Source organism: Rhipicephalus microplus, chromosome 9 (assembly GCF_043290135.1).
Source record: "Rhipicephalus microplus isolate Deutch F79 chromosome 9, USDA_Rmic, whole genome shotgun sequence".
NCBI lineage: Eukaryota > Metazoa > Arthropoda > Arachnida > Ixodida > Ixodidae > Rhipicephalus > Rhipicephalus microplus.
The window spans coordinates 132,949,273-132,965,125 of NC_134708.1; the positions used below are offsets into that span (position 1 = coordinate 132,949,273).

General features: G+C 44.7%; 1 protein-coding gene and 1 pseudogene across 1 annotated transcript in view; both read left to right on the forward strand.

The window, feature by feature from the left end:
• The window catches only part of Prp18 (pre-mRNA processing factor 18), a 44,660-nt gene extending 30,738 nt beyond the window's left edge, over positions 1–13,922 (forward strand). Inside the window, exons 9-10 of the mRNA XM_037414997.2 lie at positions 757–794; positions 13,666–13,922. Coding sequence (XP_037270894.2) covers positions 757–794; positions 13,666–13,743 — 116 coding nt within the window. The 3' untranslated portion in view covers positions 13,744–13,922. The remainder of the gene's footprint in view (positions 1–756; positions 795–13,665) is intronic.
• Positions 1–15,853, forward strand: part of LOC119163075 (uncharacterized) — a 392,637-nt pseudogene that overhangs the window by 40,137 nt on the left and 336,647 nt on the right.

The following is a 15,853-nucleotide window of genomic DNA, read 5'->3' on the forward strand; positions in this document are numbered from 1 at the left end:
GGTTCGCTATATAGTATTTGGTTCACATGTCCTCAGCAGCCTCGACTTGCGATCAGCCATGTTTGTGAACCATGCTCAATAAGTGTCACAGGGCCTCTTTATACAAAACTGCCACCCCCTCCCCCTCTCAGCAGTTGTAGCAGTGGTCTTCCATAGCTTCATTGGGCATTCACTTTCACTGGGCCCAGATAGTGAGTCAATTGTTTGGTGTAATTTCCATGATCCGAAACAGAAGCTGGCATCTTAATGCACATGAAGAAAGCTGCGTCTTCTGTTTATTGTAAAAAGGGCTGTTTTTTTTTTCTCCTTTAACACAGCAATGAAGGTATCACAATAAACTGAAGCATAGTTGCTAATTTTTTTTTATTTATGATCAAAGGGCGGGCATTCAAATGCACTTTGAATGCAATCTCTTGTCGTCAGGAATGCACAGCAATAAAGGTAACATTTGCACCAATTTTTCCACAAGCTAAGACCAAGAACATGACTCAAATTTTGCCATACAGTCCTGCTTTCATTACAGTTCCACATTGAGGTATATTATTTCGTATTCTAGCTCCTAAGTTATTTATAGATTGATACCACTCTAAATTGCAATTTATAACATTTGTTTTTTATAACAACATTAATTTCCTGGGAAACTTCCCAAATCTGGGCAATTAATTCAATGGTTCCATGCTGGTTGCCATTTTAAGTGATGATTTTGACCCATCAGCAAAAACAAAAAAAAGATTGTTTCCTTAACCATCACTTCAGATGTCCTGAATGATGAAACTCAACGAAAGTTCATTCAGGTAAGTACCATTGTACCATGCTCAATCCATGAGACATTATATCTTTGAAAATGAAATGCCAAACTTTTACAAAGGTTTTATATCTGCGATAATGCATATTAGTGACGTCACTTTTTGAACAAATACCAAATAATGCGAAGTTACTTTAGCATTCCACATCTCACACACACACATCTTTCTTTCAAGACAGCAACTTTCTCAAAGTTCGTGAGTGGTTTTAAATATACGTGTAATTTTCTTCAAATTAAAGGTAGTGACCAAAGTTATGTTCAATTTTTCATTTCTTGTCCGCAGCTGCAAAAATTTTGTACGCTCTATAAAGCTTTTAACCATTGAGCAGATTTCACTTAAATGCCATCCATGGTATTAATGTTTTGCGCACCTTTAGTGCGCAAATTTTTTAGGCCTTTTTACAGCCATTAGACATAATCATTGTTTACATTCTGTGTTATTTACTGGTGCTGTTTTGCCATCAGTGGCTTCTGTGTCATTAAACAACATACTATATCATCATCGTATGTAAAGGCATAGGTTATCACTGACCCCCTGAAAAGCTTACTGCCTCATCACTTTTTTGGTGATGGTGCCAATGCAACTAGCCCCAACTTGAAGCCACTGTCAGTGCTGGAAAGACTGTTTCAGTTTTCTATGTGGTTGTAACATTCGAGCAATATTTGGACCTGTTTTCTTGAAGAACAAGTTCAAGACGAGTACATAAATATATGCAGATTCATTCTGAGATATAATTATAGCTTGCAGTGCAGGGGGCACAGTAGAAATCAGTGTTTTAACTGAGAATGAGAGCATGTGTTCAGTACACACCAGGAATGAGTGTCATAATGGAAGTTGCTTTTCGGGTCAGTCATGTTGACAGTCGAGTTCGAATTATTCAGTGAGGTCATTTATGAACTGAAACCTCACTGCAACAAAATTGCACCTTAAATGAAATTATGTTCATTATATCCAAAAATTTGTTATATAGGTATACTCCTAACACTATGTCTCTTGCAAGACTACTCCTAATTTGCTTCATTATAACCAATACTTCATTATACCAGGTTCGTTATATCAAGGTTTGAGCATAACCAAACTATGAGTCTTAGTCAACATGAGATAATGGGTCCTGGCCGGAACTTGTTCGGATATTGTTGACTGGAAGCAAACTAATGCACACATTATGTACCTTACCCTTCTTTATTATTGCGATTTTGTGGACCCTACACGTGCATTTTCTCCATTGCTGTCAACCTCTGCATAAACTCCGAAACCTATGACCTTTCCCCGCTTGTTGGGGGAGTTAAAGCATGGTTGTGCATCAAATGGAAAAAAAACAAGCCAGCCAACTTCCTTAGTCTGCCGCAATGGAATAGTAGTTATAGTGCTCGGCTGCCAACTCGAAGGTCATGGGTACGATCCCAGCCGCAGTGGTTGCATTTGGATGGAAATGAAATGCCAAAGGCCTGTGTAGTGTATGATGTCAGTGCACGTTAAAGAACACCAGGAGGTTGAAATTTCCAGGCGGCTCATATACAAATCGTGGTTTTGGGACGTAAAGTTTCAGATATTATTATTATTATTATTATTATTATTATTATTATTATTATTATTATTATTATTATTATTATTATTATTATTGAAATGAGGCGTTTTAGAGTGGCACTCTTTTATAAAACAAGAGAGCGGTCACGACACGTCAAGTGGTAATGGCGGAACCAGCCAGAGTACCCAGCCAACAAAACGTTGTCTTCTTCACTGACTGAGTGATACCCCCTGCCTTTCTGAGTAGCACTCATCTTCTTCACTACATTTTCCTCCCCTCCGAAAAAGAGCCATCCTGGCGACTCATGGGCAGGAGACAATAGAGGGATTGTAGTACGGTTTTAGGCGGTCTATGTGGACGGTCTCACGTCCACGGCGCCGTTGATCTTGGGGCTGCTCAAGCGGCTCCACGATGTAATTGACGGGTGAAGTTTGTTTAACCACACGGTAAGGGCCGTCATACTTGTACATCAGTTTCGCTGAGAGACCAGGGCTGTTATTGAAGGGATACAAAGCCAGACGAGGTCATCCGATGCATAAGAAGCCGGAGGCGTCGGGCTATCGCGGTGGTGTTTCTGGCGTTGCTGTTCAGCACTTGTGAAAGACCGGGCAAGCTGACGACACTCTTCCACGTATTTAGCAGCTTGTGACATCGTCGTCGACTCAGCAACACCCGGGTGTTAAGGAAGGATTGTGTCTAGCGTGCAAGAGGGCTCGCGACCATAAAGGAGAAAGTATGGAGAGAAACCAGTGGTTGTCTGGACAGCAGTATTATGCGCGTATGTTACAAAAGGAAGAATACTGTCCCAGTTGGTGTGATCGATTGCGACGTACATTGACAGCATATCTCCTAATGTACGATTGAATCGTTTTGTAATGCCATTAGTTTGAGGATGACACGGGATGGTGGTGCGATGAATGACTTGGCATTCCTTGAGAAGCAATTCGACGGCGCCCGACAAAAACACACGCCCTCGGTCACTCAGGAGTTCACAAGGTGCATCGTGACGTAAAATGATCTGATGCAACATGAAATGACCGACATCACTGGCTGACGCAGAAGAGAGTGGTGAAGTTTCTGCGTAGCGTGTAAGGTGATCGATAGCGACGATTACCCAGCAATTTCCAGCTGGTGTATTCGGAAGAGGTTCATACAGATCGATACCAACGCGGTCAAATGGTCTGGCAGGACAAGGTAAGGGTTGTAGTAGAGCTGGAGAATTTGGAGTGGGATTCTTCCAGCGTTGGCAAGCGTGACAGGAACGTATGTAGTGACGAACGAAGCGATACATTTCACGTCAGTAGTAGCGGTGGGACAGGCGGGTGTAGGTTTTTAACACTCCAGCATGGGCGCATTGTGGGTCGGCGTGAAAGGAGGCGCATATGTCTGAGCGGAGACGTCTGGGAATGACTAGGAGCCATTGGCGTCCTTCGGAGAGATAATTCTGTTTGTATAGCAAATCATCTCTGATAACGAAGTGCTGTATTTGACGGCGCATACCTCTAGGAATATTTTGCGAGAGGGTTCAACTCAACAAGTTGATAAGTGAAGCGATCTAAGGATCTTTTCGTTGCTCCTGTAGCATGTCGCTGACACTAAGTGTAGATACGTCGAGGGCAGGCGAAGACAGCGACTTGTCACTACATCGTAGAGGTGATCGGGACAAAGCGTCTGCGTCGAAATGTTTTCGGCCAGATCGGTAAACGATGTGAATATCGAACTCTTGTAGTCGAAGCGCCCAACGGGCGAGCCGGCTGGTGGGATCTTTTAACGAGGAGAGCCAACATAATGCATGATGATCTGTAACCACGCTGAATGAGCGCCCATAAAGATAGGGTCGAAACTTGCCTATGGCGCATATGATGGCTGGACACTCTCTTTCGGTGACTGAATAGTTGGCTTCTGCTTTTGTGAGTGCACGGCTGGTGTAAGAGACGACATACTCATCAAATCCAGGTTTATGCTAGGCGAGTACAGCACCCAGACCAACTCCGCTAGCATCTGTGTGTATTTCTGTCGGGGCAAGAGGATCAAAATGTCGCAGTATAGTAGGTGACGTAAGAAGGTGGCGAAGTATGGCGAATGCATCATCACAAGCTTACGACCAACTAGAAAGGTCGTTGCCGGCAAGGTCAGTCAAGAGTGATATGATGGAGGCGAAGTTGCGAATAAAACGACGAAAATATAAACATAAACCGAGGAAGCTGCGAAATTCTTTTAAGGTCTTCGGCTTAGGAAATTCGGCAATGGCACGGAGTTTCGTCAGATCTGGAAGAATGCCATATCTAGATACTACGTGGCCCAAAATTAGGAGTTTTCGAGCGCCGAAGCAGCACTTCTTCAAGTTGAGCTGTAGACCGGCGGAGGTGAGGCAAGTAAGCACTGTCTCGAGCCGCTGAAGATGCATTGAAAAGTCGCTTGAAAATAACACGACATCGTCTAAATAACACAGACATGTCTGCCATTTGAGGCCGTGAAGGATGTTGTCGATCATGCGCTCGAAAGTGGTAGGCGCATTGCAGAGCCCGAATGGCATGACGTTAAATTCGTATAAGCCATCGCGGGGTAACAAAAGCCGTCTTGGGGCGATCAGCTTCAGCCATGGAAACCTGCCAATAACCTGAACGCAGATCTAGTGACGAGAAGAACTCCGCGCCTTGTAAGCAGTCAAGGGCATCGTCTATGCGAAGTAGCGAGTAAACATCTTTGCGCGTGATCTTATTCATTCGGCGGTAGTCGACGCAGAATCTTATTGAGCCATTCTTTTTCTTGACTAGAACAACTGGAGAGGCCCACGGGCTGTTAGAGGGCTCAATAACACCTCGCTTCAACATGTCGTCAACTTGTTCCGCGATTATGCGACGCTCAGATGCCAATACCCGATACGGACGCTGACGTAAAGGAGCGTGAAGGCCAGTGTCGATTTGGTGAGATACTGTGGAAACACGGCCCAAAGTCAGTTGCTGGTGGTCAAAGCTGGCGCGGAAGCGCTCGAGGAGGGCGATGATGTCAGTGCGCTGCTGGGCCGTAAGGTTGGTGTCGATGCAGCGCGAAATTGCGTCGGTGAATGATGGCGAAGAGGATGACGCGCAGCAATCAACAGCGTCAATAGGTAGCATAGTCGAGTGGTCAGGAACTACACGTGCACTCGAGGGATCAATGTCATCGGCAAAGCCCAGGCACTCTCCGCACAGTAACTTGGAAGGCGAGGGAAACGGATTTGAAACATAAATTGCACTTGATCCATTGTGAATATTCAGAACGGCGAAAGGAATCAGGAAGCACTTGCGGCGAACAGCGGTTTTAGAAGGCGTAAAAAGAACAGTTGAGCCACTAGAGACGTCACAGGAAAGCGGAACTAGGGCGGATGAAAACGGGGGTATCGAAGTGTCGGCGGCAACGAAAACTTTTTCAGGTGAAAGGGGCGAGCCGAGTGAAGCGGCGTCGCATAACGGCGCGAACTCCACTTCGGCGCGAGCACAGTCGATGATGGCATGATGAGTGCAGAGAAAGTCCCAGCCTAATATAATGTCATGGGAACACTGCGGGAGCACTACAAACTTGACGACATAAATATTGTCAACAATAACGACACGTGCTGTGCATGCAGCAAAAGGGCGAATTCGTTGCTCGCTCGCAGTGCTCAAAACAAAGTCGTGAAGAGGCATTGTGACTTTTTTTAGTCGACGGCAAAGTTTTTCAGTCATTACAGACACTGCGGCGCCAGTATCGACCAATGCAAAAACAGGTATACCTTCAACAGAGACAGCAACGACGTTGGACGGCAAAAAACAAGGTGTTGTGGAGTTGGAAAGATCCGCAGTTTTTGCCCCCGGAACTGCGGCTCCTAGTTTTCCTCAGGGACAGCGCGAGGTCGACGTAGCATAGGGGAAAGGGAACGGCGTTGAGGTGAAGGCGACCGGTGTCTGTTGAAGTTCCGGCGAGGTGAAAATGTGTCCATGGTGGCAGGCTCGCCAGGTACAGCAGGCTCAGGTCGTGGTGGGAAATCATAATTGTTGGGCCTGACGTCATCACGCAGGAAAAACTCACGGCGTCAACAAAATCGTGCCACTTGACCCGCAATCCCACAGGCGAAGCATATGGGGCGGTTGTCTTGAGTGCGCCAAGGGTTCTGAAAGCGTGGAGGTGGTGGTTGGGAGAAAGGACGGGCCGCCTGGTACATAGGCTTTTAGAGTGGCACTCTTTTATAAAACAAGAGAGCGGTCACGACACGTCAAGTGGTAATGGCGAAACCAGCCTGAGCACTCACCCAATAAAAAGACGTCTTCTTCACTGACTAATTGATACCCCCTGCCTTTCTGAGTAGCACTCATCTTCTTCACTACGTTATTATTATTATTATTATTATTATTATTATTATTATTATTATTATTATTATTAGCACAAAAGGTTCTTGAGGGGTCAAGGGATGGAGGAAGGGGGTGTCTGCGCAACTGTATTCCTTGAGCTGCTGCGCATGGTCACACGCACTGTTGCGACCGGGTTTGCGGCATTGGAGATTCGGGATCAAGATGTCGAGGCAGGAGGAGGTTGAACTTCGTAGAGAGGGTTTATTTACATTATTTACATGGTACGGGCTCTCTGGCCTGAAGCTCTACGCTGAAAGCTCTACACTGAAAAAGGCTGTCTATTGAACAAGCTCCGTGAACCACACTAAGCAGCCCGCAAGAGCTGATTAAATACAGTCTCATCTCCCCAGATCCCTACATCGGGGAATAGGTTCATACGGCACTGTCCAATAACATGTCCCGCAGCACACACGAGTGTCATTATGCCGGCACCACCCCCAGCAAACACACATACACAAACAAAACACGTATATGGTCCTGGCGATGCTGCCTCTTTCGACGAATCTTGTTTGAGAGGGGTGAAACGAGTCTGTCATCTCGCCTCTTGGGCCCACGACCCATGCTTTGTCGAACGGCAGTCGCGGTCTAGGTGCCACCGAGGGGCCATGCCTGGACATCTGGTGCTGATTTGAGCGTCGGCGGCTCATCAGTCAGAGACGCACAGCATGATGGTCCGACATTCGTTATTGGCGAAAGCTCGGCATTGTGGCTTTTACCGGGGCATGAAGACGCCACGTGTGGCATCTCTGCGCAGGCCCAAAGGACAGCGGTGCTTTATAAAGTAATTTCAACCACGCCGCGCCCAGCACATAGAAACAGCATGGCGTCTTGGCATTGATCCTTATCTCCACAAAATGACGAGGCGGCTGCTTTTCTTCCTTTCTGACGGCCGTGTCAAAAGGGTGGCCCTCCAAACACAACAACGTCCTATTTCGGCAGGGATTAGTAGACAACTGACACTTTTGTGTGCGCTGTGTTCTCACCACTAAGTTTGCATTGCTGTTCACTCCAATGTCGCTTTGATTGCTGCAGTGGCCATGTTTCCGTAAGCTAGCTTTCGTGGAGTTATGCTATGTCAGATGCTGAAGAAGCGAGCCCTGCTTCATATAACAACCTTATTAGTTGTTGTCGTACTCATTGCTTCGATCTTGCGGCGAAACTGTGGCTTTTTCCTCCTACACTATTGAAGATTTGTAGAAGCAACAAACATTTGAAAGATAGCATTAAAAACAAATAGTTGGTGACCTGCTGAACGGACACTCAAGAGAAAAATCACTTCTTTAGTGTGGTAAATTAACATTTTAGACTATGAAAAACACCTCTTTTGATGCAAAAAGATGGTTGGCAGCCCAGAACAGACCTGAAGAGGAAATACAGCTGATGACAGTGTCTTGAGGTTCCTGTGTCAGCTCAACATGACATCCTAGACTTTGGGGAATTGTTCAGCAGCAGAAATCGATTACGCCGTGCTTTAAGAGGAAACGCTCTTCGAAAGAACTTTTTTTTAATTTCTAGTCAGACACTTGAAAATTTCGTTATCAATTTAGTATTTCATTGAGATTTCAAATATGCAATCATTTTTTGTGTAGCTGCTATAGTGATTTGAGTTATGCCATGCACAATAGCAAAAAGTTACATGTTTTGCGGGTACTCTTTTATGTACTTAACTTTCAGTAAAAGCATTGTTTCTTATCTTATTTGACTCTTGGCAGATTGTGAAGTGCAAATATCCATCCAGATATGTCGCCGAAATATTGGAACCAAAAAAAAAAATTGTATTGAATGACTAATTATTTTCAATCTCCCTTGAAACAATAACATAATATTTTCACGACTAATTCTGCTAGGCATTGCAATTTCAAGCAGATATTTGCATTCTGCATGTGTTGAAGAATATGCGTGCCAAGTTTTGTTACTATACAATAAGTAGTATAAGTGTCTAAAAGGCTGCCCGGAAAACGTGAAATTGCCATAAGAAATGAAAATGAGAAAAACAAGTTTGAAAGTCTGGAAAGTTGGCAATTATTAGGAAACCTTTTTTTTTTTTTTTTCATCAAATTGGGGCACAATGAAAAGCAGCTTGCACTGAATGCACGGAAGACCAAGAATGGCGCAGAATCGTGAAAGTTGATCATGGCCTGCGCCTATAACGCATGCTGCCAGAACGGCGTTCACGTTTACAGCAAAGCTATTCTGCAAGCTGCCGCTGTCCAAACGAGCGCTCGTCCCTTGGTGCCTGGCCGAAGTAGTACGTCTCGATGTGTGCGTGAATGAAAGTGTAGATTCAAGGAAATCGGTATTTTTACAGCACAGTTCGAGGAATGCTGAAAGCTCTTTGCGCTTTCCAGCTTCCTCTCGGACACCGAGTTTCCGTTCGCGGCAGGTTGGGCATTGCGCACCTGCCACAAGGGCAGTCAGCACATCAATTTCGCAAAGCAGCGTGTTGGCAGTAGCAGCACCTACTGGTCTACGTTCACTCGAAGAAGAATCCGCTCTTCATTTGGGATGCACTGTCGAATTCCACAGCAGCGGCTATTTCACAACCACTGTCGCCACGGAGTTTGGTGCCAGTGTTAGGTCTATCCAAAGTCAAAGCGTCGGGGCGTTGGTCGGTGACATCGGCATTCGCTGTCGCGTTGGGAAGCGTCCGACGCCGTTTTGCTCGATACTTGGGACGAGTTCTGAACTTTCAATGATCTAGACTGGGCTTCTTGGGGCTTGTCATGACGCAAAACTGCAGAGAAACGCTGAACAACTCGATTGCGACGTCCGAGGCTTTGCTCTTTTGCCAGAAAGATAAGAGGGGAAGGAGGCGGAGCGCACCGCCGACCAATGGGGACCTCGCGCTGCATGCCGCGACATTCGAAACGCGTTGCGTATGCGTTTTTTTTTCTTGTTTTACGTTTATTCTTCGTGAAGATACGAGACTGGCTACTAGTGGATTGTGAAGGGGAAGGCTTTCGCAGTATGGTGTACTGGAATAGGGTAGTGTGCCGTCTCGCGCCTGAGATGTGGCTCTTTTTGCGATGACAGCCTCATCAACAGAGCATTCTGTTCTATGGTGGCGCCACCACTCGCTGGACCTCAGAGTCATTGATTGTCCGCAGATAATATACGACCTTTGAGATTGGCTCGGCTTTCACGGAGGTCATGTTTAACTAGCACGATTGGGTCCAAGAGTGCTTTGTCTATTTCGACTGCCAGTTCGTTCCTGCGGCGTTCTCTTGCGTTCTTAGCACTGGTAAATCTTTGCGACTATATTCGATTGGAATGAGCTGTATGCAAAAAGGGGGCAAGCATTGCTTTATTGCTGTGTTTTTTTTAAATTAACTATTTCTGGTTGCGTGCAATGAATTTCTGGGCTCAGGCTCTTCTCGGGCTGATCAATCGAGTTGACTATAATTATAATTATAATCGTAGGAGATCACCTGGAGTTTCGCTCGTTGCATTATTACTTGGCGTCGACGTGATTTCACTTGTCTCTGTAGTATCCGGTGTCACATTACGTTGCCTCTTTGCTGGCGCTTGCTCGGCCTTGTCTCCATTTTTTCTCTTCACTTACTCATTTTTTGACGTGCAGGTTAGTGCTTTGAGAAATAACAATGGAACAGTGTCCTCACTCAAACGCGGCAGCCCCCATGGGATTTCCACTATTTCGCCATTGACTGTCGTCTTGTATGATGTCTCTATGTAGCGTGGCTCAAAGTGCCACTCACATGTTGTGCACGCTTCATTAAGCTCCCTGTCAGTTCTCTGAATAAGCTGCGACCACTCCTCACGACGTTCTGGGTCCTTGGGCACACGAAAAAGAAACCACTTTTCTTTGCAAGACCGGTAGCGGCTTGTACAGCCTGGAACAAAACAGGTCGTGTCCCTACTCTCCCTCTTCCGCTTCTTCATGTTTTCTTTTTCGCGAGTACGCACACACGTTGAAAATGCACTTCAATCGGAGGAACAAATGTAACGTAGACTCATGCGACAGAAAGCGGCGGCAGCCAGGGATACACTGCTGTGCGTCATGTGGACATCTGCTATAAATGTAGCAGACGATCGCAAAAAAACACCCGCACCACTCAGTGTTTGTCTTTCACATTTAGTACTGTCTTCACAGTTCATTTAATGATTTCTACTAATAAATACTTTTTATTGCATTAAGTAAACACAGGGCCTACATGCACGGAAAACGACGTTTTTTACCGTCTGCACTATGAGCAGACGATGCTCAACACAAGCAGTTGAAGCAGATGATTAGAAATGTAGTGCCGTGCAAGCAAGTTATTATTTTACCCAGTGTGTTAAGAACTTAGAAGCCCTTACATCACGCTTCATTTTGAGCTCTTCTTTTCGGTACACAATGACGAAATACGGCCTACACGTAGATTTAGTCACATCAAGGCCACAATCGAGCTCTGTGGGCGGGCACATTTAAAAATTTCTTATAATTGTCTGCAGTTAGTCGTCTAATGGTATGAAATTGAGCGACGACGAAAACTGTGTGAAATGATGAAGCTTTTTAGCCTAAACCAGTATTAGGCCCCGCATAACGAATTCAAATTTCGCGCCTTAGGCACACCGTTCAACTGCAGCGCCCCTCTGGTGGCGTCATCGCAGAAGTGACTTCGTTGCTCCAATTGCTTTTCGCTGAAGACGGCACACTACCCCATTTTAGTACATCATATTTCTGCATGCGTGCACAATTGCAAATGGCGGCCAACGTGTCATTTTCGCGACAGGACAACGCGAACTACCCCATTTTTGGCGACTTTTGCGCATTTCTCACGTCACCGCTCCCCACTTGGAAGCATTTTTAGATCATTTCTCGAGCGAATTTCAGCTTTATGTTTTCAGAAGTAAAAGATTATAGTCCAAGGATGCCAATACAACCAGAAAAAACAAAGCGGAAATTTTCCGGAAAACCGCGACTTTTCGAACCGTGTCTTCCCTTAAAGCAGACACCCATTAGACATGTCAAGTTTAATGAAGCTTAGTTGAGTCAGCTCAGCCGAAATGCCAATAAGTATGTCTAAATCCACGATATTGTTGAAACACTCACTCTGAAATCCAGAGTCAGTGTTTCAGCACCAAAGTGAAAAGCAGAACATCAGCCTTATCCTGGCCTTTAATAATGAACATACATTATGAAATTAAGTATGATAAAGCTCCTAGTCATGTGCTCTGAGAACTCTAATGTCATGATAGTTTTATTAATAAGAAAGAAAATTAAGGTCACAAATTCACTTTAGACTTCACACTTAAATATCCACACATGCTGCCATAGATATCAAAGTGTATTTTTCATATTTTGGCACCATTAGCTCAACAAAACTTCCTGAAACTTGGTGTGTTTAATATGTGGCCCCCTCAGAAGACAATGCATTTCGTTTGGTTTTTACTGATTAAGATCTAGGCAGTACCTAGTAGACACCATCAAAATACTATAGAAGTGGCATAGCCACCTGCTTATAAATGAAGGTGTCTTCGCTGATAGAATGGAACAGGACAAAGATTTTAATGACTTAAATGATATGTCAGGCAAACGTTCATTCTGCACATCATGCAAAAGCTCTCCATTCATGGCCACACTTCGTTCTCCTATTTCTTCACCCACACATTCAGCATCCCCATGGTGTATTTGTGCTTCTGCTCACTCACCAAGCGTTTTCTTGTGGAAAGTGTGGTTGTAGTATTGGAATAGTGAAAGAGTAATTTACTAATATGACAAAAATAGTTTATAGCACAGACGAGTGCAATGCAGAGCATAAGAGTGAAGATATACGAGCACCTCACTTACAAATTACGAGCCTTTTTCTTTTATGACAAAACTGGCTCCTTAAAGGGCCCCTAAACCACCTCTGATATTTTTTCGAATATTTCAAGTGAACACACGCATCGTGTGCAGCATACCATCGCAATCAACAATTCTACACGCGGCAGTGCTACGAGTCGCTGGCGTGCCACAAATTTAAAGGAACAGTCCCTCCTCCTCTCCAGGCCTTTTAGGCCTCTGCGTGACGGCGAAAACTTGAATCCCTGATGCGCAGCACATTGATGCTGTGATTGGTCGAGCAAGAGCCTGCGGCTTCTGTTGAGACTGCAAGCAGCCGTCCATGCTGCTTGTTATCCATCATGTTGCCTTTGTGCATGCGGATGCTTGCGAATCGGCTACTGCAGCCCGTAACACAGGGCCCATGCTGGCACGATTCACATAAGCATGGGCCAGCACAGCATCAGCGGTTCGCCAACAAGCACGCAGTTGACGTACGGCCAGAGCCGTCGCAACTGGAAGTAGATGGTGCTTCGAGCAGCGTGCAAGCAATGACGTATGCGGCGCGAGATCAGAAAGGGCGCTTGGCAAAAGGGCAGAGCGGCTTTGGGAGAGGATGTCTACAGAGGGGAGCGAAGGAAAAGGCGAAAGGAGTGATCACGGTGTTTCGACAATCAAACGCAACTGCACTTTATGGCAACGTTCCAGAAATAACTCGCGCCTCCGTTGTCGTTGTACACTCATGCACAACTTCCCCACCACAACTGAATTTCAACCTCTGAGCGGTTCAGGGGCCCCTTAGGTGAAATAATATAAGAATGCCATTGCACCAACTCTGCCAATTTTCCACTCTGCTTATCTCTGACGAAGGTCACGGGTCCAATCCCGGCTGTGGCGGCCACATGTCAATGGAAGTGAAATGCTATAGTTCCATGTACTATGTGGTGTCATTGCACATTAAAAAACACCAGATAGGTAAAATTTCTGGAGCCCTCCACTATAGTGTTTCATAACCTTGTCATGATTTGCGATGTTAAACCCTATATCCTCTGATAGCATCTCGCACATTATTTAGGTAAGTGAGATGCTGTCGGGGATTACAAGGGTGTTTGTCGTGTCAGGTTTTGTCACACAGCATTACTGCAATAGGTATTGTTTTTGAGTATTTCAGCTATCTTTTCCTTCATCCAACCACAGGCACTCAAACGGCTGATGACCCAGTGCCAGCGACTCTTCCCAACTGACCCATCACGGTCCGTAGAGTACAACGCCTGAGGGACGCAGCGGCTATTTGAACATGACTGCGGAGGGAGTATTTTGAGACTATGTTGACATGGTTGAGGACAACAGTGGAGACTGTGTTGCTTTGTAGAAACTGGTGCATCCATTAATTCCTCATGACACACCCAGAGGGCTTCTCCTATGAACATAACATCCCACTACAAATGACTGCATGCATTGTGCATACTTGATGCTGACGGAATCTTTGTGGCCAGGTTTCGTATCCAGCATCTGGACGAAAGCCACACTTCAGCGTGAAGTCGGACTTGATGTTAGGGTCTTCGTCATGATCGCTGTTGACCATAGTGCTTCCATTGTTTCAAGCCTCGCGTGAAAAGCCCTCGGACTCGAATAATGATCACTACAGTGAAATGTAGTATCAGTGTCTTTCTGGCATAAGTGGGAAAAAGTAATAATTCCTTTAATGTAATATGAAACTGGCCCAACTGAAACGATTTCGGGGAGCTTTCATATTGATAGCAGTTCATCACCAGCCTTATGTGAAAACTCATGCTGTTGCCTCCTTGTGATTGCACTGGTGGTGATGCTGGTTTTGACAATATGCTGGTGCAAACATAGTGAATGTTATAATATGACTGAAGCTTTGTTGGTGTCATCTTAATTAGAATTACATTCACTTTGGATCATGTTAATTTCAACATGTCCATGTTTATGATGCATGCTTTGCAAGGCTGTCTGTTTAGTGTTAAAGAAATACATGCAATTCTAAAGGGCGATTCCACGAGAGATCGACACGGGTCCAAAAGTTGATATTTTAGATTTCATTGAGTATTTTATGTTTCGTGCACCCCTCACCAGGTAGCCTGAAAGTCAACTTAGTTTTATTATTAATGGCATAACTTACGAGAAAAAAAAAATCAAACTTTACCAACACGGAGGCACCAACTTCGTCACCTGTCATTTTCGAAAATTGCAGATGCTATAAAAAGACAAATATTTTTGTTTCAAGGAAGATATTTTTTACCTGAAATGCATGTCTAATGAAGAATGAATTCATACGGTTTCAAGTTTGCAGACCTTAAGAAAATAGCTTTTAAATATGTCTAATTTTGCAACAGTTTAAGGTAAGTTACGTATTCCCCATTTTTTTTCTCCGAAAATAATGCAAGCAGCGTTTTCAAACTTGACACGTTTTAAGGATATAGTGTGTTTATTAGGTACATAAATTATTGCTGCCGAAGGGCAAATGTAAATTTTTATATATTGCCTCAAAGTTCTCATATTAGCAAAAGTGTACTCCACTGAAATTTGAATAATAAAAAAATCCCATCTTCGATTTTTCTTAAAATCTGGTAAATAGATAACTGAAGGCCACCAGACAGCATTATTTTGTTTTTAGCAACAATATTCGTGGTACAAATCAGAGCTTTTCTAGAATGCGCTGATAAGTTGAGAAATCTAGAAATCGGAACGGAAAAGTGGCAATAAGCTTCAAGCACGAGTAAACGTGACCGCATTTGGTGAAGAAAGGCTGTTTTAGCACTGTGACAAATACGTACCCAAGAAGGCGCATTCATGCTCCTGATAACACAGCTCTAATCGAGGAAATATTCGACACTGTAACTCAGTTGCAAAACATCTGTCTATATTTGCAGATAAACTCAAACTTGAAAATGTTCCAACGCAAGTGTTGGGTCTCGCTAGAAAAAGCATATGCGCTTGAAGTACCCTCATTGGTATTTTGGTGGTGGCTGCGTGAAACAAGAGAAACAACACATTCACAAAACACGACCACGATCAGTGCCCTCAGATGTGCTTAGCCAAACATGCCAAGAACGTATGCCTGGAACACGAGGCAACGATTTCCACTGGCTCTTCTTAAACTGACGGAATGTTTCTAGCTCGTCTGCATTTGCACACAGCAGCTTGACATTCTTGAGCTTCGCGCTCATTTGCGCCACCATTTGGGATGCTGACATAATCACAGCTGAGCTTGCCGCTCTGAGGTTGTAGAGCGTAGCCTAATGCTTTAGTAGGCGACCAACACCGTCACAAGAGTTCTTGCCATGTCCTGTGGCCAAAAAAATCCACTGTGTTGATATATGATCTTTCTGACAACTTGAACAACTGGTACTTGTTTTTG